General features: G+C 50.3%; 1 protein-coding gene across 1 annotated transcript in view; it reads right to left on the bottom strand.

Annotated features, from left to right (window-relative positions):
- The window catches only part of LOC143184310 (one cut domain family member 2), a 76,703-nt gene extending 68,504 nt beyond the window's left edge, over positions 1 to 8,199 (bottom strand). The window contains exon 1 of the mRNA XM_076386387.1: positions 7,128 to 8,199. Within this exon, the coding sequence (XP_076242502.1) occupies positions 7,128 to 8,097 (970 nt within the window). The 5' untranslated portion in view covers positions 8,098 to 8,199. The remainder of the gene's footprint in view (positions 1 to 7,127) is intronic.
- Positions 8,200 to 14,576: the final 6,377 nt, after the last annotated feature.

The raw sequence follows: 14,576 nt of genomic DNA, 5'->3' as shown, positions 1-14,576 counted from the left end.
ACTTAAAACTTCCAGCGACAATATCTAAAAAACAGAGACACGTTGATTTATGCTCCCCTGCTTCACGATCCCAGAAATCAGCTTCAGAAATTCGAATACCAGGTCCACTATGGAGCTGGAAAGTCCCGAGAATTGCGGCTGTCGAGAATGGTTGCAAGGGTCGGAGGCAAGAGAGAGACTCGATTTTTCCATGAAGTTCCAGGCGGTGGAAGCCGGTAGGTTTCGACGTCTTCAATTGTTATTAATAACGGCAGCGGGGACGTCATGCGCAGACGGGGCATTCTATACTTGGAAAAAAAAGGAATGTTGCCTCGAACAGGGGAGCCAACACGTTGAAAATAATTGTCCTGTGACTACGGGCCGGAAACCGCGGCGGTCACCACGGTACACGTCCTCCCGGTGCTCGTTCTCTCGCATAAAGGCCCGCATCGATTGCTCTTTATCGCCCGCGACCAGAGAGGATCCGAGGAAACGTGCTCCGAGGAGCGACACACGGGCTCGAAAGGAAACTTTTCAACGTCAAAGGGGAACTTCGGCCATCGCAAACAGCCGGAGCCAGCGACGCGCGACTTTTAAACGTAGACGTTCGGATATCCAGGGGGCACTTACGATGCTGAGGAATCGAGCTTCGTGGTGGCTCCAAGTGGGGAAGAAATTAGCATCGATTTTGTGACTCTCAGTTGCTTCTGTAACCTCTTAACTCTCTGAGGCACGCGATTTTAAAGAAAATGAAAACCCGAGTTGCAGCTTAATCGCAATAGCGTCGACAATTTATTAACGCGTTTTGACTTGGATACATTTTTATTTCGCTTATTTGCGTATTTATCTTTTGTTCATAGTATTGACAATTGAATGAAAGACTTGGAATAAGGTATTAAATATTAAAATGTATGACTATGAGTAGTTTCAACTTTTCGGGGTGAGTTAAAATATATCCTACCATGCATAAAAAGCTAAGCAAAACGTGGGATAGTTTTTAGCCCACCTAACCCCAAAGAGTTAAGCTGGATATACACCAGTGAATAGTTCGCGAACACTTTGTGAACAGTTAGCAAGCAATTTACAAATATAAGTATGCGCATCGTGGTATCTAGATAAAAATTTGGTGAAGTTAATTTTCTGATGTTTCTGGGGAAAAAACGTCTACAATATGAAAGAGCATTCATTATTTGACTTTTAGAATGAATACAGAAATCTGTTCCGATTTCCCTTCGAATTCAATTTCAAGATCCTTCACTGCACTTCACTTTAACTAGCAAAATTTTTAACTCCAAAAATACAGTTTGCCTTGATTGAAAAGATACCCTTTAGAGCACCCTTTTAAAATAATTATATAACCACCTGCTCGACTTTCGCTTTGAATCTAAATTCAAGATCCCTCGGCTGAACTAGTGAAATTTTTAACTCGCGTAAGTTGAAACTAAATTTTACTTGGCAAAGTGGATATACAACCAAGTAGCGATTACTCGCCCCCAACTTAAAGAGGCATTCCAGTCAGAGGGGAAAAACCATTCTCGTATAAGTATCATACATTCTTAAAACATAAAAGTTTGAAAATGTATCTAAAACTCTGTACCAAAATTCGTGGTAGCAATTTTAAATCCATGCTTTGAAAAAATAATTAAAAAAAATATAAAAAACCTACATATCATTTTCACTTGCTTCCATTAATACTGGAGAGTCAAGTATCCAAGAGTGATTTAAAAATCAGCTGAAACTTCCCCTCCAAATGAGAATACCCCACTGAGAGGACCTTGAGAGCCACGGACAGTTTTCTTGCATATTTTATGCGAAAAGAGAAAACCTTGCTACTTAACTAGCGCTTTGTCGATCGCCTTAACAATGAACTACGCTTGTCGCAAATTTGCAGTAATTACCGACCAAGACCCTCCCATATATTCACATTTAGATAATTTTCCTGTGATGTGAAACTGCTATGTGGATTATGATGATAGTAGGAGAATAACTCAGAGTGGGAACAGCTGTGAGCATTCTACAATTCGAGACTACAAGTAAGGTCGCTCGAAGCGACGAAATCTGGGGCACAAAGGAGAAGAGACGACTTCAAGGGATCCTTCTACGATTTTATGATGCAGATCAGCGAAGGGGAGCAGGGGAAGGCAGGAAGAAGATCCCCAGGAAGTGCAGGGACTTCGCTGGCAGAAGAGAAAGACATGGCAACGAAACCTCTTCAATTTTTTTGTTGTTTCTCTTCTCGAAGCACCTCTATGTAACGGCGACAGATGATGTGGGTACCACGAGGGCCCGTGACGTCACTCTATCCACAGTTTACACGCCTTTCTTTCGTCTACTCCGCGCTTCTTTATTCCTCGCGGCTCTGCGAACGACACCTTTCGCGAGCAGCTGTCGCGAGCATCTGTAATTTCCTCGGCGCGGCCTGGACGAGCCGTGAGGATTAGAAATGGAAGAGCAAGGTTTCAGGTCAGCAGAAGAGCCTCTGAGAGGAAGTGGAATTAGGAGGACTCACGAGACTAAAAATAGTGTACAGAGCTATAGTCTTCTGAAACAGAAGAGACTGAGACTGAAAATTGGGAGCATCTTAGAATCTTGAAAAAGAGGACCTCAGACTCCAAACTGGAGGAAACTCAAAACTTATGAAGGGTACCAAACTTAAAAGATTTGAAGCACTGAAGTTCAAGCTTCACAAAATCTCAAAGCTCCAAAACAGGGAATTCTAAAAAGATTTTCTCAGAAAATAGATCTTTGCTAAATTCCTCAAAGTTTCGTTTAGAAAAATAATAAAAATCTCTAGACTAAATTAAACTAAAAAACACGAATAATTAGAGTCTTGAAAAATCCAATATGCAAAGAAACAGAACCTGAGAAATTTCCTATTCCAAAAATCTGAAACCTGGGTGGCTCTCAAAATGCTCAAACAGAGCAACCTTAAGAACCTACAACTAACGCTATAATTAATAATCCACAAACGTCATGACTCAACAATCCTCAGGCCGTGCTGAAAATTTCAAAGACTTTCCATAGGGCTGAGCATGACACACGAGCGCAACAACTCAAACAATCACGGAAACCGTAATTTCGACCACGTTTCATGACACATCTTGGCGCGGGGGAGGGAAGTAAATAAGTGGACACAAGGGAACGGGTACCTCTGTAACTAATGTACCTGACCCGTTTGGACGATCGATACCAGAGCTGTAGACGCGATTAAGCGCAAGCGACAGTCAGAAACGTGTGGGCAGTAGTCGTCGAACGGATTTCACTTGGGGCTGCTAATGCACGGATAATAAAGACAAATCTGAGGGGGATGGAAAATCGCTCTTTCGATTCATTCATGGAGCATGCCCATTCACGGGAACAGAAAATGGAAATTAGAGGCTGATAATTCAATACTTAGAGGAAAATTTATGGTGCTACTAGTTTCGCTCGAAATTCGTGCAGACTTGGCCGACGTCTGACCAGTTTCGTCTGTTTCCACTTTCGTGTTCCTTAGAAGACTGAATCAACGTCCGTCATTGCTTTTCACAGCCTAGTTCCAGGGGAACTTCCGCAAGTTTTATTTGCTTCTACTTTCACGGAAAATGTGCAACGCCAAGCGTGCACCTTCAGAGTTTACAACTGGATCGATACGACTATTACTACGCCGCGTGTCCATTATCGTGGACGTACGAGTCCGAGATACAGCGAGTGGAATTAGCGCCGCTTTCCCATCGATCCTCTTTCTGAATCATTTACGAGGACGTGTGCAACGGTCGAAGTCGTGGCGAGTGCATTCTTAGACCTCGTGTCACGACGATTCTATCCGAGCGTAGAGGCTCGCCTTCGCGATGGACGTTTCATCTCTCCCAGGAAATGCATCGCTTCGAATTGAAAATGGTTTCAGTAGGAGTAGGGGGGAATATTGACAGAAACTAGGGATAAATTTGGAGAAGAAAAGCCTAGTAAGTAAACACCACTGCTAGGTAAAATTTTAGGAAATTTAGTTCAGATTCTCTGTGTCTAGAAATCTTAATTTCTATCATTTTTATCCTATTGTTTTTTTTAAATAGTGTTGATGGATTGATGAGATCTTTCCAAAGAAAATGAGCCCAAACTCGACATAAATCGGACCAGTATACACAATAATTAATTAAAATGTAATATCCCGGATAAGTGACCAAAACCTAAAGCGATTTACATCGTGTTTGGCTTCATTTCTTTGAAAAAACTTCACCAATTCGTTCCCACTATTTTCACAAAAATAAATTGAAATCTCTAGCAATCAGAACTCCCCTTATTGATACATTATTTCGCATAATCAATGCTTAATGATGGCGCGCTCGGTGCAGATGTGCCATTAAAATTTAGCCAAGCAGATTTCGCTAAAATTACACCGAACAAGTCTGTAGGAAGCAGCTAGAAGGTAACGCAGCAGTGTACCACGTTGTTCGCCAGTAATTTCGACGATTTTAAGCTAAACGATTCCCAAAGGGACACCTGTGCTCGCTCCAGCGACACTTTCGGACGTGTTCTAATGAGACGGCACTCTGAAACGAGCGCGAAAGAAACGTGGGAAACAATAGCCGAGGCTCTAATCTGAAGGGCACTGGATCGAACCCTTCTTCTTCGGCAGCATTGTCTACCTTGACGAACCCTTTTACCACTACCACCGCCTTTCCTTCAGTCTGGCCCGGCCTTTCCAGCGACCCTTCACGAAGCACCGTGCAGAGGGACAGAGAAGGAGCCGAGGTCTGACTGGCTACAGAATAGTTACTGCCCCTCCTCGACATTATCTTTACGCCTTTGCCGTCGCACAAAAGGAACGACGAAAGGCCAGGGGGTGAGAAAAGACCGGTGGCCTGGGAGAAATGTTTATCCCCGCTCGACTGCGAGTTTGCTCTTCTTATTTCTACCCCCACCGTGGGACCTTCCTCGGTCTGTCTTAGCATTCGAGAAGTCGTGACCATTCGTTAAAGGCTCCTTGTTGTACCCTTCGTCTCTTGGAATTATGGAGAGAAGAGGAACATTTCTCGCACGCAAGAGACTTTGAGGCGACGAAAGAATAGAACACGTGAGTTGATGTTAGGATGAAATTGTATTGTACTTTTCGAGGACACTGGACTTTGTTTTGATCCAGAAGAGACTCTAGAGAATTTAGATCCCTTAGGAGAGCGCGTTATGAGGCCACATCAGTCGAAGTTAGAGGGAAATTGAAGACTTCGATTCCAGGCGAGCAGAAAGGGGACAATCTACTTCAATTTTCTGGGTCAGAGTGGCGGGAAAATCGTCGAGGAGAGCAGACTCAAAAAGGCAAACGGGGAGGTAGACGATCTATCGCTTCAGCTTTCTGGGGCAGAGTTACGAATTTTGTTCTACTCGAAGAGGCAAATTTGGAGAGCAACTTGTAGTACTATTTAGTGTGACAAGAACAGATTCAACTACTCCCTCGAAGCAAACCGAATTTACTGTTACTAGCAGATGAGTTTTACCTTGAAGAGCATTGTGCCACGACTAGAATGCTTTGGAATTGTATAGTAAAGGGTGTTTCTATGCAGCACGAACTAGATAACCTATGACAGTGTTGACTCGCTATAGACTCAGGGATCACTAACGAGCTTAGACCGAGGGACACATTTCTGAGGTCAACTTATCTCCTAGTAGCCCACTTTAGTCTTATCATATGATAGTGTATAACTCGTTCACTGTACATAATTTCGAAATATATCGCCTACAGTAGCAAGCTTATATCGAGAGAATACTCCAGTCAATAGACGCCATCTGAGATTTCATATTCAGATTAGGAGAATCAGGTCAAAGCTCATCTACTACAGTATCTACACTTCCTACATCATCTTCATAAACTCTCCCAAAGCTACACTCCAAAATCGCTCAAAAAATAATCTAAGGAATGTTTTAGCTAAAACAGACTCTACTTGTACATCAGCGAACTTGACTCCCAAGAATATCTAGCAATAGTCCTACTCCCAAATATACAACCACCCGTAAAAACAAGACTCCAGCATCCCCTATGCGCCCAGCTGATTTCAAGTCTTCAGCCCATCCCGAGACAATGCTGTAACGCTGTAGGTCAGAGGGCCTAACCTGAGGGATCCAGAAGCAGATCAGAGGGACTAATCTCAGGGATCCAAAAGCAAATGAGAGGGGCTAACTTGAGGGATCCAAAAGCATACGTGGCGAGTTCCACAGACACGATGGAACTTCGGCGGCAGGTTCGGCGCGAATTCGCGCAGGCCAGATAACACGTTTTCCCGGACGGACAGGGCAGTCCTCGAGGAGGGAGAGGGGATGAGGACAGCGTGGCGGCGGCATGGCGAACATGGCGTCGGCGAGGTCGCGTCTGCGCCGCGGCGCCGCCACCGCGTGACCACGATCAATAACTGTACGCGCTGTTGTGCCGGGGCAAAGGATGTTGAATTCGAAAAGTGTTATTCCGCGCGTCTATCTCTGAATGATATGGAAGGGAACGCCTCTCCACGTGGGTGCCACGTGTGCGCTTCCGCCCGCGTCTCTTACGCGCGTGCACGCGCCCGATTTCGTACGTCGCCGCTCTCCGACTGGGAGGCCGCGACCGTTCTCCAAATTTCTTTCGAGGATCCTGCCTCCTCGGTCTGATTCCGCCGCGACAGAGACGAGTCTGGTCCCTGCGACGTCTGACGACCACTCGCGAGCGACCAGGCTCACTCTACTTGGTAAGAGTAGTTGTTCTAGAGGGAGATAGAAATGGAGGAAACGTTCGCGGAAAGTCTATGCTTTCAGAGTACCTCTACTTCAGACAGTTGAGAAAGTTCGATGGCACGTTAGAATGCAGACAGAACCACAGACAGTTAAATACGTACTAGGTAATAGCTCTGTGCGCAGATGAATTAACACGAGCGATTCAAGTATGAATATAGTTGCAGCCGAGCAAAGAGCGACTCGTGGAGCGACACAGCGACCTAGGCGAGTAGAAGATCGCGGATGAAGGATGCGAAGAGCACAAGAATGGTTCGCGGGAGTGTAGACGAGCGACACGGTAGAGAACGATACGCGTCCGTGTGACGAAATCGACGATTAGATAGCGCGCGCGACACGTCAGCAAGAAAAGTAAAGGTGACGAAATAGGATCACGATGTATGATCGTGTGAGACGATTCTGAATTGAGGACTAACCTGCTAGCCGCAAGGCGGACATTCTCTGAAACTCGGGCTCCTGCAGCCACTTCCACATCCGTCGGAAGGTCTCCCGACCGCTCTTGAGCTTCGACCAGGGCTTTGGGTTGCGCAATAGATCGCTGAGCGTGCCCTGGCTACGGCACAGGACCCTCTGCGCGAATATCGCCTGCGGTATGCTGTACCTCTTCAACTCGGCGCTGATCCTCTGCGCCAGCTCCTTGGTGTTGATCTCCTCGACCTCGCCAGGTCCGTTCCCCGCCGACGACACGGTCTTCATGACGACCGAGGTGTGCTGCACGTGCTGCGTGTGCGATATCGTCTGCTGCGGCATCGACTGCTGTTGCTGCTGCTGTTGCTGCTGCTGCTGCTGCTGCTGTTGCTGCTGCTGTAGCTGCGTCTGCATGGGAGGCGGCGAGGCAGCGGGCACCGAGTGCGTGGGCGGGGAATGATGCGAGGGCGCGAAACTGGCCGTCGCGGACACGGCGGGCGGCGACGAGGGACTTAGGGCAGCTGGGCTCTGCTGTAACCGCGGCAAAAAGGCCGGATCGTAGTGAGGGCTAGCGGACTTGTGCGGCGAGTTGAGCCCGCTTTGACTGTAGGCTGACTGCGGCGACAGGGGACTCGGCTGAAGGCCCGCGCCAGGCGACGGGTAATTGTGCGGCGGCGACATACCCATCGTGGGAAGTTTGTCGTACGCGTACGGCGAGCTGCCCATCCCGAGGCCGATGTTACCGAGGCCGTTGTTCTGCATGACAGCGAAGCTGCCGGTTACGCCGCCCGCCGCGTGTGCACTGTACACGAATTTGTCGCTCATGGTCGAGATCGGCGGCAAAGGCTGCAACGGCGTCAGGGTCGCGTACGAGGAGCCAGGACTGAAGCCGGGCGGCGACATCCTCTCCGCGACGGAGGTCAACGTCTGATAGGTCGGCTCCGGCTGCATCGCCCTGAAGTCCGTCGCGTCGATCATGCTCGCGACCGACACGCTTATCCCCGATGTCGGCGTTAGCTTGCCCGGACTGAGCAGCTCCGAGTCGGCGTCCCGCGAGTCCACGTCCACGTCCTGAGGCGGCACGATCACCGACAGGGACTCCCTCGCGTTCTGTCTACCACCACCACCACCACCAGCACCACCACCTCCACCACCGCCACCGCCACCGTTTCCGTTGCCACCACCGCCGCCACCGACGGCACCACCGCCGCCACTGCTGCTGCTGCTGCTGCTGCTGCTGTTGCTGCTCGCGCTATCGCCGCCGCCGCCACCACCACCGCCGCCACTGCCGCCTCTGCCGCCTCCGTTACCGTTGCTCGGTGGCTCCTGGGACGACGACAGATCCTCCGCGGCGGTGAGCTCTCGCTCCTCCTTGACGCCGAGCGCGCCAGCCGCCAGTAGTTCCAGCGGCAGGCTCGCGCACGCGATGTCGGGACTCTGCGAGGCGGAAGACGACATACCCTCCGCGCTTCCACCTCCACCGTTTCCACCTCCACCGTTCCTCCCTCCCGCGACTTCTCCTCCGGCTTGGTGCTGCTGCTGTTGATGATGATGATGATGATGCGGCTGCTGATGCCCCTGTTGATGGGGATGCTGCTGCTGCTGCTGCTGCTGTTGATGATGATGATGGTGATGGTGGTGGAGGTGATGATGATGGTGATGCCTACCCCCACCGACCACCGTCCCTCTACCTCCGCTGCTACTACCACCACCGCCTCCTCCGTTTCCTCCTCCACCTGCACAGTTCCCATTCGAGCCACCCCCACCGGTTCCCCGGCCATGCGTAGACACCGCCGCCGGGGAATCGACCGAGTCCAGTAATTGCTCGCTATGCGATTGATGATCGGCTATGTCCCCTATACCTTCCATTTACGCACATCTAGTTCGGGTGGCCGCGCACTCGCTCCCCCGTGCTCGGACACACCGCGTGGCACACCTTCTCCTGAGTACTCGGCTCTCGAACCTCGGCCACCGCGTGTCACCCTCTGCCTTCGAGTTCTCGGTTATCCTCGCCGAACGACAGTTCGTATGGAAACCACCACGCGCGGACACGACTCCCAGACGAGTTTTCGCTATTCTCTATCACTGTTTCTATCGACACCCCCTCTCGGTCTCTCCCTTTCGAATACACTCACTGTCTCCCCCGGCCACCCGGTCACTGCGCGCACCAGTCGCGTCGCGACGAGGGAAACGACGAAGTGGAGAACCACCACCACCTTAGCCAGCACCGGCTCCTCGTGTCTGGCAAGCTTTCACCGCGAATCGTCGCGCGAACACGACCGAGGAGCGAGCTTCTCGACGAAGACACCGACGCCAGACTCCTGTCTAGCCCTGTCACGGACGTACCACCCCGCACGTTGGATGTTGCTGTTGCTGTTGCTGCTCCTCCACGTCCAGCGCGTCGGATCGGCATAGAGATCCGGTACCACAGCGACGGCGACCACCGTGCGCCCATGACACACACGGAGCGAGTGAGAGAACGCACACACTGCGCTCGAGTGAATACGTTTGTTCGTGTCGGCCCGCCAGGGAGAGAGAAGCCGGCGAGAGCGAGAGCAAGCGAGACAGAGAGAGAGGAGAGCAACCGGAGAGAAGGGGACGCTTCTCTCTTTCTCTCCCTCTCTGTCTCTCCTCGTTTGGCGCCTATCACACACTCTCTCTCTCTCTGTCTAGTAGCAAGAGAGAGAGACCTGTCCAGAGGACCCTTCCGTTCCGTTTCACTCCGCCCCCTTCCCCTCGGCCTTCGTCGCACGAGTCACCACCACCAGCACCACCGTCGTCACCACAGTCACCACCACTACCACCAGCAGCACCGTCACCACCTGGTCCACCCTACTACTAACCGTGCGTGCTCTCGTTCCTCTGTTCGTTTTACCGTTCGGTGCCCGACACCCTCTGACGCGTGCTACGCTCGAACTACGCTTCCCAACTACGGGTCCAGGTGCGACTCTCTCGTCCTGTCCTCCTTTCTTCCCCGCGACTAACCACTCCACGCGTGTGTGTCCCTCTGTCTCTCTCCCTCTCCTTTCAGTCCCCCCCCCTCCCCCTGTGTCCGTGTGTGTACGTACGTTTCACTTCGTGCTTCCTCGTTAACGACTCCGCGCCACGGAGCTTCAACCCTCGTCTACCACCACCATGTCACCGATACCGCACGCCGTACCTGCGCGATTAACTCGCCCTCTGTTCTTCCGCCGCGATCCACGTGAAAATCTAACCTCCCTCGAGCGGGATCGTCGTCGTCGTCGAGAGGCTGCCTGTCGTACCGCCGACTGAACGCCGCTCGTTCGCGACGTTTTCTCGTTTCCACGACAGTCGACTGTCGCAATCTGCCTCGAGAACGCCACGCGCGCCACGCGAAACACCGAAACGCCGCAACCGTCGAGAGTTCGCGCGGTTCTCTCTCCTCGAGGGACCCCCCCGACTCCAGAGCCACCCCCGAGGTCTAAGTCGCCAGCGACGGCATATCGTCGTCGTCGTGGCTGCGAGGACCACTACGTGCGCGCCGCCGACACCGTCGCCACCACCGCCGCCACCACCACCATCACACCGCTGCCTCCACCGCCACCACTCTCGCGTCACTCGGCTCTCTATCGATTTTCCGATACCTCGTGACCAACGTAGCTCGATGCGCCGATACTTCGAGCATAAACATCGACTGGCTATCCGCGGCGACCTGGCCCCCTAGCAGCGACGCGTTGCCAGCCGACACGGCCTTGCCACCTCGATCCGATTATCGAATGTCCGCTTTTCGATCCTCTTCTCTATGCACACGATGATCTTCCCTGGTTTCACCTGTCGGGGCGACTGAGTTGACGAACCTGGGCAAGTTTATTCGGAGTGAATTACGGCTGGTGGAGCATTCTTGGCTTCTTCCGATGATGGATGAAGAATTGTAAATGGATTTCAGTTCTATGGGCCTACGAAGGTCTTCTATGTAAACGCTTCATGTAATCACTGAGAGTTCCCATTTTGGAAGGTCCTCGCGAATAATGGCGCCTCGTGTGCTCTTCTAGAGGTTTTGGAGATCCAGTTTACTCTTCGAAGAATCTTCAGGAATCCTCTAGTCTCCAAGGTAGCACAACTCCAGTGTACGAAGTATTCACCACTGTTAGTTTCCCTCAGGAACAGCTCCTCGGACCTCGTCAGTCCCCCGCGCGAACGAACGGAACACCGGTGATCAATACGCAATCGAATCGCAGTCGAGGACGAATCGATCAGCGTTCCTCCACGTGTCTCGAGGCGTTTGCGAGTCGGGACGCGGCTCCGCTGGTTCGACGCAATTCCACGATCGAAACGCGCATCCTCATCCACGCGTAGGGTAGAGGGGAGCAGGGGCCAGTTGGTCGGGACGTCCTCCCTGGGGGTCTTCCCCGATCGGCTCGCCCCGATGGCGCGATCGAGTCGGAGGGATGGTCGAAGCGACGTCAATGGTCCGCTCGGCGTGGCTCGTCGATAGACTAATCAATAGGTGGTCAGAGGGTAAGCGTCGCGATCGAGGCTCTCTCTTCCTGTGCACCCTAAACTCTGTCGAACCCTCGAATCGACGAATCGAATACCGACACGCGTGTCACCCTCGGCGATCACGTTCGACTCGCGATCCTGCCGCTCGCGGTCGCCACTGCGCAGACGCGCGCTCACCCCTCGTACCCCGTCACCCTTCTCCACGAGCCGCCCCTCGAGAGGGGACGGTGAGGAGAGTGGAAGTCGAAGGCTCCTTGGAAGATTCTCGACCACCGCGCCACCCCTTTGTCTTCTCGCCTTGTTTTTCGTTTCTTTCGTCCGCTGCCGCGTCGCGGTGACGCGTTTTCCGAACAACCCGCGCTCTAACACCGCCCCCGAGTGTGCGCAGGGCGGGGAGGGAGAGTCGGAGGCGAAGAGGATGCGACCACGGAGTTGCGCAAATCGCGAACGCGACTGTGTGCCTGCGAGGGGTGGCTTCGTCCTTCGTGCTTCCTGGGGTCGGAGGGGAAAGGGGCGAACAGAGGGGTGGAGATCTTGCCACGGGGATCTGTAACGAACTCGATACGCAGGGGTCGAGGGGAGACGGACGAGAGGGGTGGAGGACTGGCGAGAGCGCCGCGAGAGGTGGCTCAGGGAGCCGCTCGCTGCTCGAGGAACCCCGAGCAAAGGGATGCTCCCTTCGACCGGTCGGAGAGGTTCCGGTTCTCGGTGCGCAGTTCCACTGCTCTGCCTGTCGAATTGCGATATCGAGCGCAATTGCTTGAAATCGCAGATTCGTCGCGCTTCTCAGGCAGAATCTTGAATTTTCGGAGTTTGGAGACGAGTCGTCTACTTTGGGATACTTCTCAGAGAAGATATCAAATTTTTGAGAATTAAATTAACACTTAGTCACTAAAATTGGCTCACAGAATTTGTGAAAATTCAGGGTTCAATGTTAGGATCCAGGAACAAATTTCGAGAACTAAATTTAGTCTTCAAATTTATCAATTATAGAGTTATGAATTTTCTATACATATACTATCATAAATAACTGTATCGTTTAATAAACTAGATGAGTAGACTATGCCTGAAAATTGATACTCTTATAAACAATATATTTTTAGTGTTGAAGTATAAACCAATGATAAAGTCAAAGGTCTTTGTTAACATAGTAAAATATAGAAATCCATTGCGTCGCAAGGGTACATTTTCCCATTCGTTGACGAGATGACAGCAAACACTGACAACGCAATTTGATAGGGACACATTGAAAGCTGCTAGGATACGCAGGCAGCGCGGTTTAGATTGACGTCAGTGGAACAGACACAGGAATTAATAAGAGAATCGTCTCTGAGCAACAACAAATCTTGTCTGTCTTTAAAACAAATTAAATAAACGTGCTCTTAGTAAATATAATGTTACCTGGGTACACTTTCATAGATTATTCGATATAAACCCTCTGTATGGTGGTCCCATAATTATACTAAAACCATTTTCTCTGTTTTCGACATGGAAAATATTAAAAAATAATTTACACAAATCAATAAGTTAAAAAATTGAGAATTTTCTGTACCCTGTTATAAATCAGTTCTCATAATAATGTCGCAGTAAATCAGTCACAGTGTATCATAATAATGACGCCGTAGAGGGTTAATGAAGGTCACTTTTATTAGGGTTCACCTGGCTACAATTCTACCACTTGATGTGTATCTTTTCAAGAATAGGATGAGCATAAATTTTGACCATTTGTGAAACCATAATGTCAAACACGCAAACACGATCATGATTCCAACCCTTTTATACTAATGGGTCACACTCCCCTATTACTAAATATTAAAAAGAATTTTTAAATTCAGCTTTCTTTCTCAAAAATTTTTTAAATCGTAGTGGCACATGCTCAATTCGCGCGCGAAAAATTCCACCCTCTCACTCAAATAACCCCCTCACAGACGGAAACCGATATCGATCGTGATCACAGTATCGCGTACCCCAACAACGTGAAACAAAATCGCGAGCACACACGTACCTGTCTCCACTAAAGCAATCGCGAAAGAATTCTCGAGGGAATTGTAAAAGGTTTTCCAGACGAAATCCATCGGCGCTCGCGAGGAAATAAAATCGATATCGGGTGTACATCGGCCGGCGAAGTCGAACAGGAAGAAATAAAAACGCGTCGCGCCCCAGCGGGTCGACAGAAAGGCGAAACCCGCGAGAGTCGCTAGTCCTCGTTCGATTTCCCTCGAAACGGCCATCGATTTTCAAAAACACATCCTCCTCACAAAACGCCTCAATGATCGACGCAACTCTCGACTCGTTGAAATTTCGAAACGACGAGCATTCTACCCCAAATTCAAGCAATGGAATCGCAACTCGCACTCGATTCAAACCTGATCTAAATTCAGTTTCGAGAATCTCCACTCAGAAAGTAAAACAACTTTCACAAATTTCCAATACTTTGAAGAAGAGAATGAAAGCCTCTGAAAAATTCATAAAACCCCCCAGAAAAGAGGATCACCATCAACCTCTCTCCAACAATCTCCAAAACCCCTTAATAATAACAATCTTCCTCTTCATACGTATCACGCTATTACAATAAATGATGAAACCGTATGAAACTCGATATAACTGCTCCTCTACAACCCACCTCTTAGTACACGTCTATATCCTCCCACAACCCTCATCCAAAACCCACCCCCAGTCCTCAGAAAAAGAAGTACCAAGTACTCTCGACACAGTCCAAAAAATTCATCGAACATCGTTTGAACAGTGTTGGTATAGTGGCGCCCGATTTCGCCGCTCCTGAGGGTAGTTCGTGGCCAGCGTTGGTGGGGAGGTCGGGGAGGGGAGGGTTGCGATGTAACGTCGATATCGCGCTCTATACCGGGCGTCGCGACGCCGAGTGGGGGGACCGGGGTATAGGGGAAAGTTCCACATGGGTAAAATAATCGATAGCGCGACCGATATGTATGTACCGAGCGAGCGTACATAGGAGAGAGAACACGAACACTGTGGGGGCC

This window comes from Calliopsis andreniformis, chromosome 10, assembly GCF_051401765.1.
Source record: "Calliopsis andreniformis isolate RMS-2024a chromosome 10, iyCalAndr_principal, whole genome shotgun sequence".
Lineage (NCBI taxonomy): Eukaryota > Metazoa > Arthropoda > Insecta > Hymenoptera > Andrenidae > Calliopsis > Calliopsis andreniformis.
Note: the sequence above shows the minus strand (reverse complement) of the source record. Positions and strands in the feature narration are given on the sequence as shown.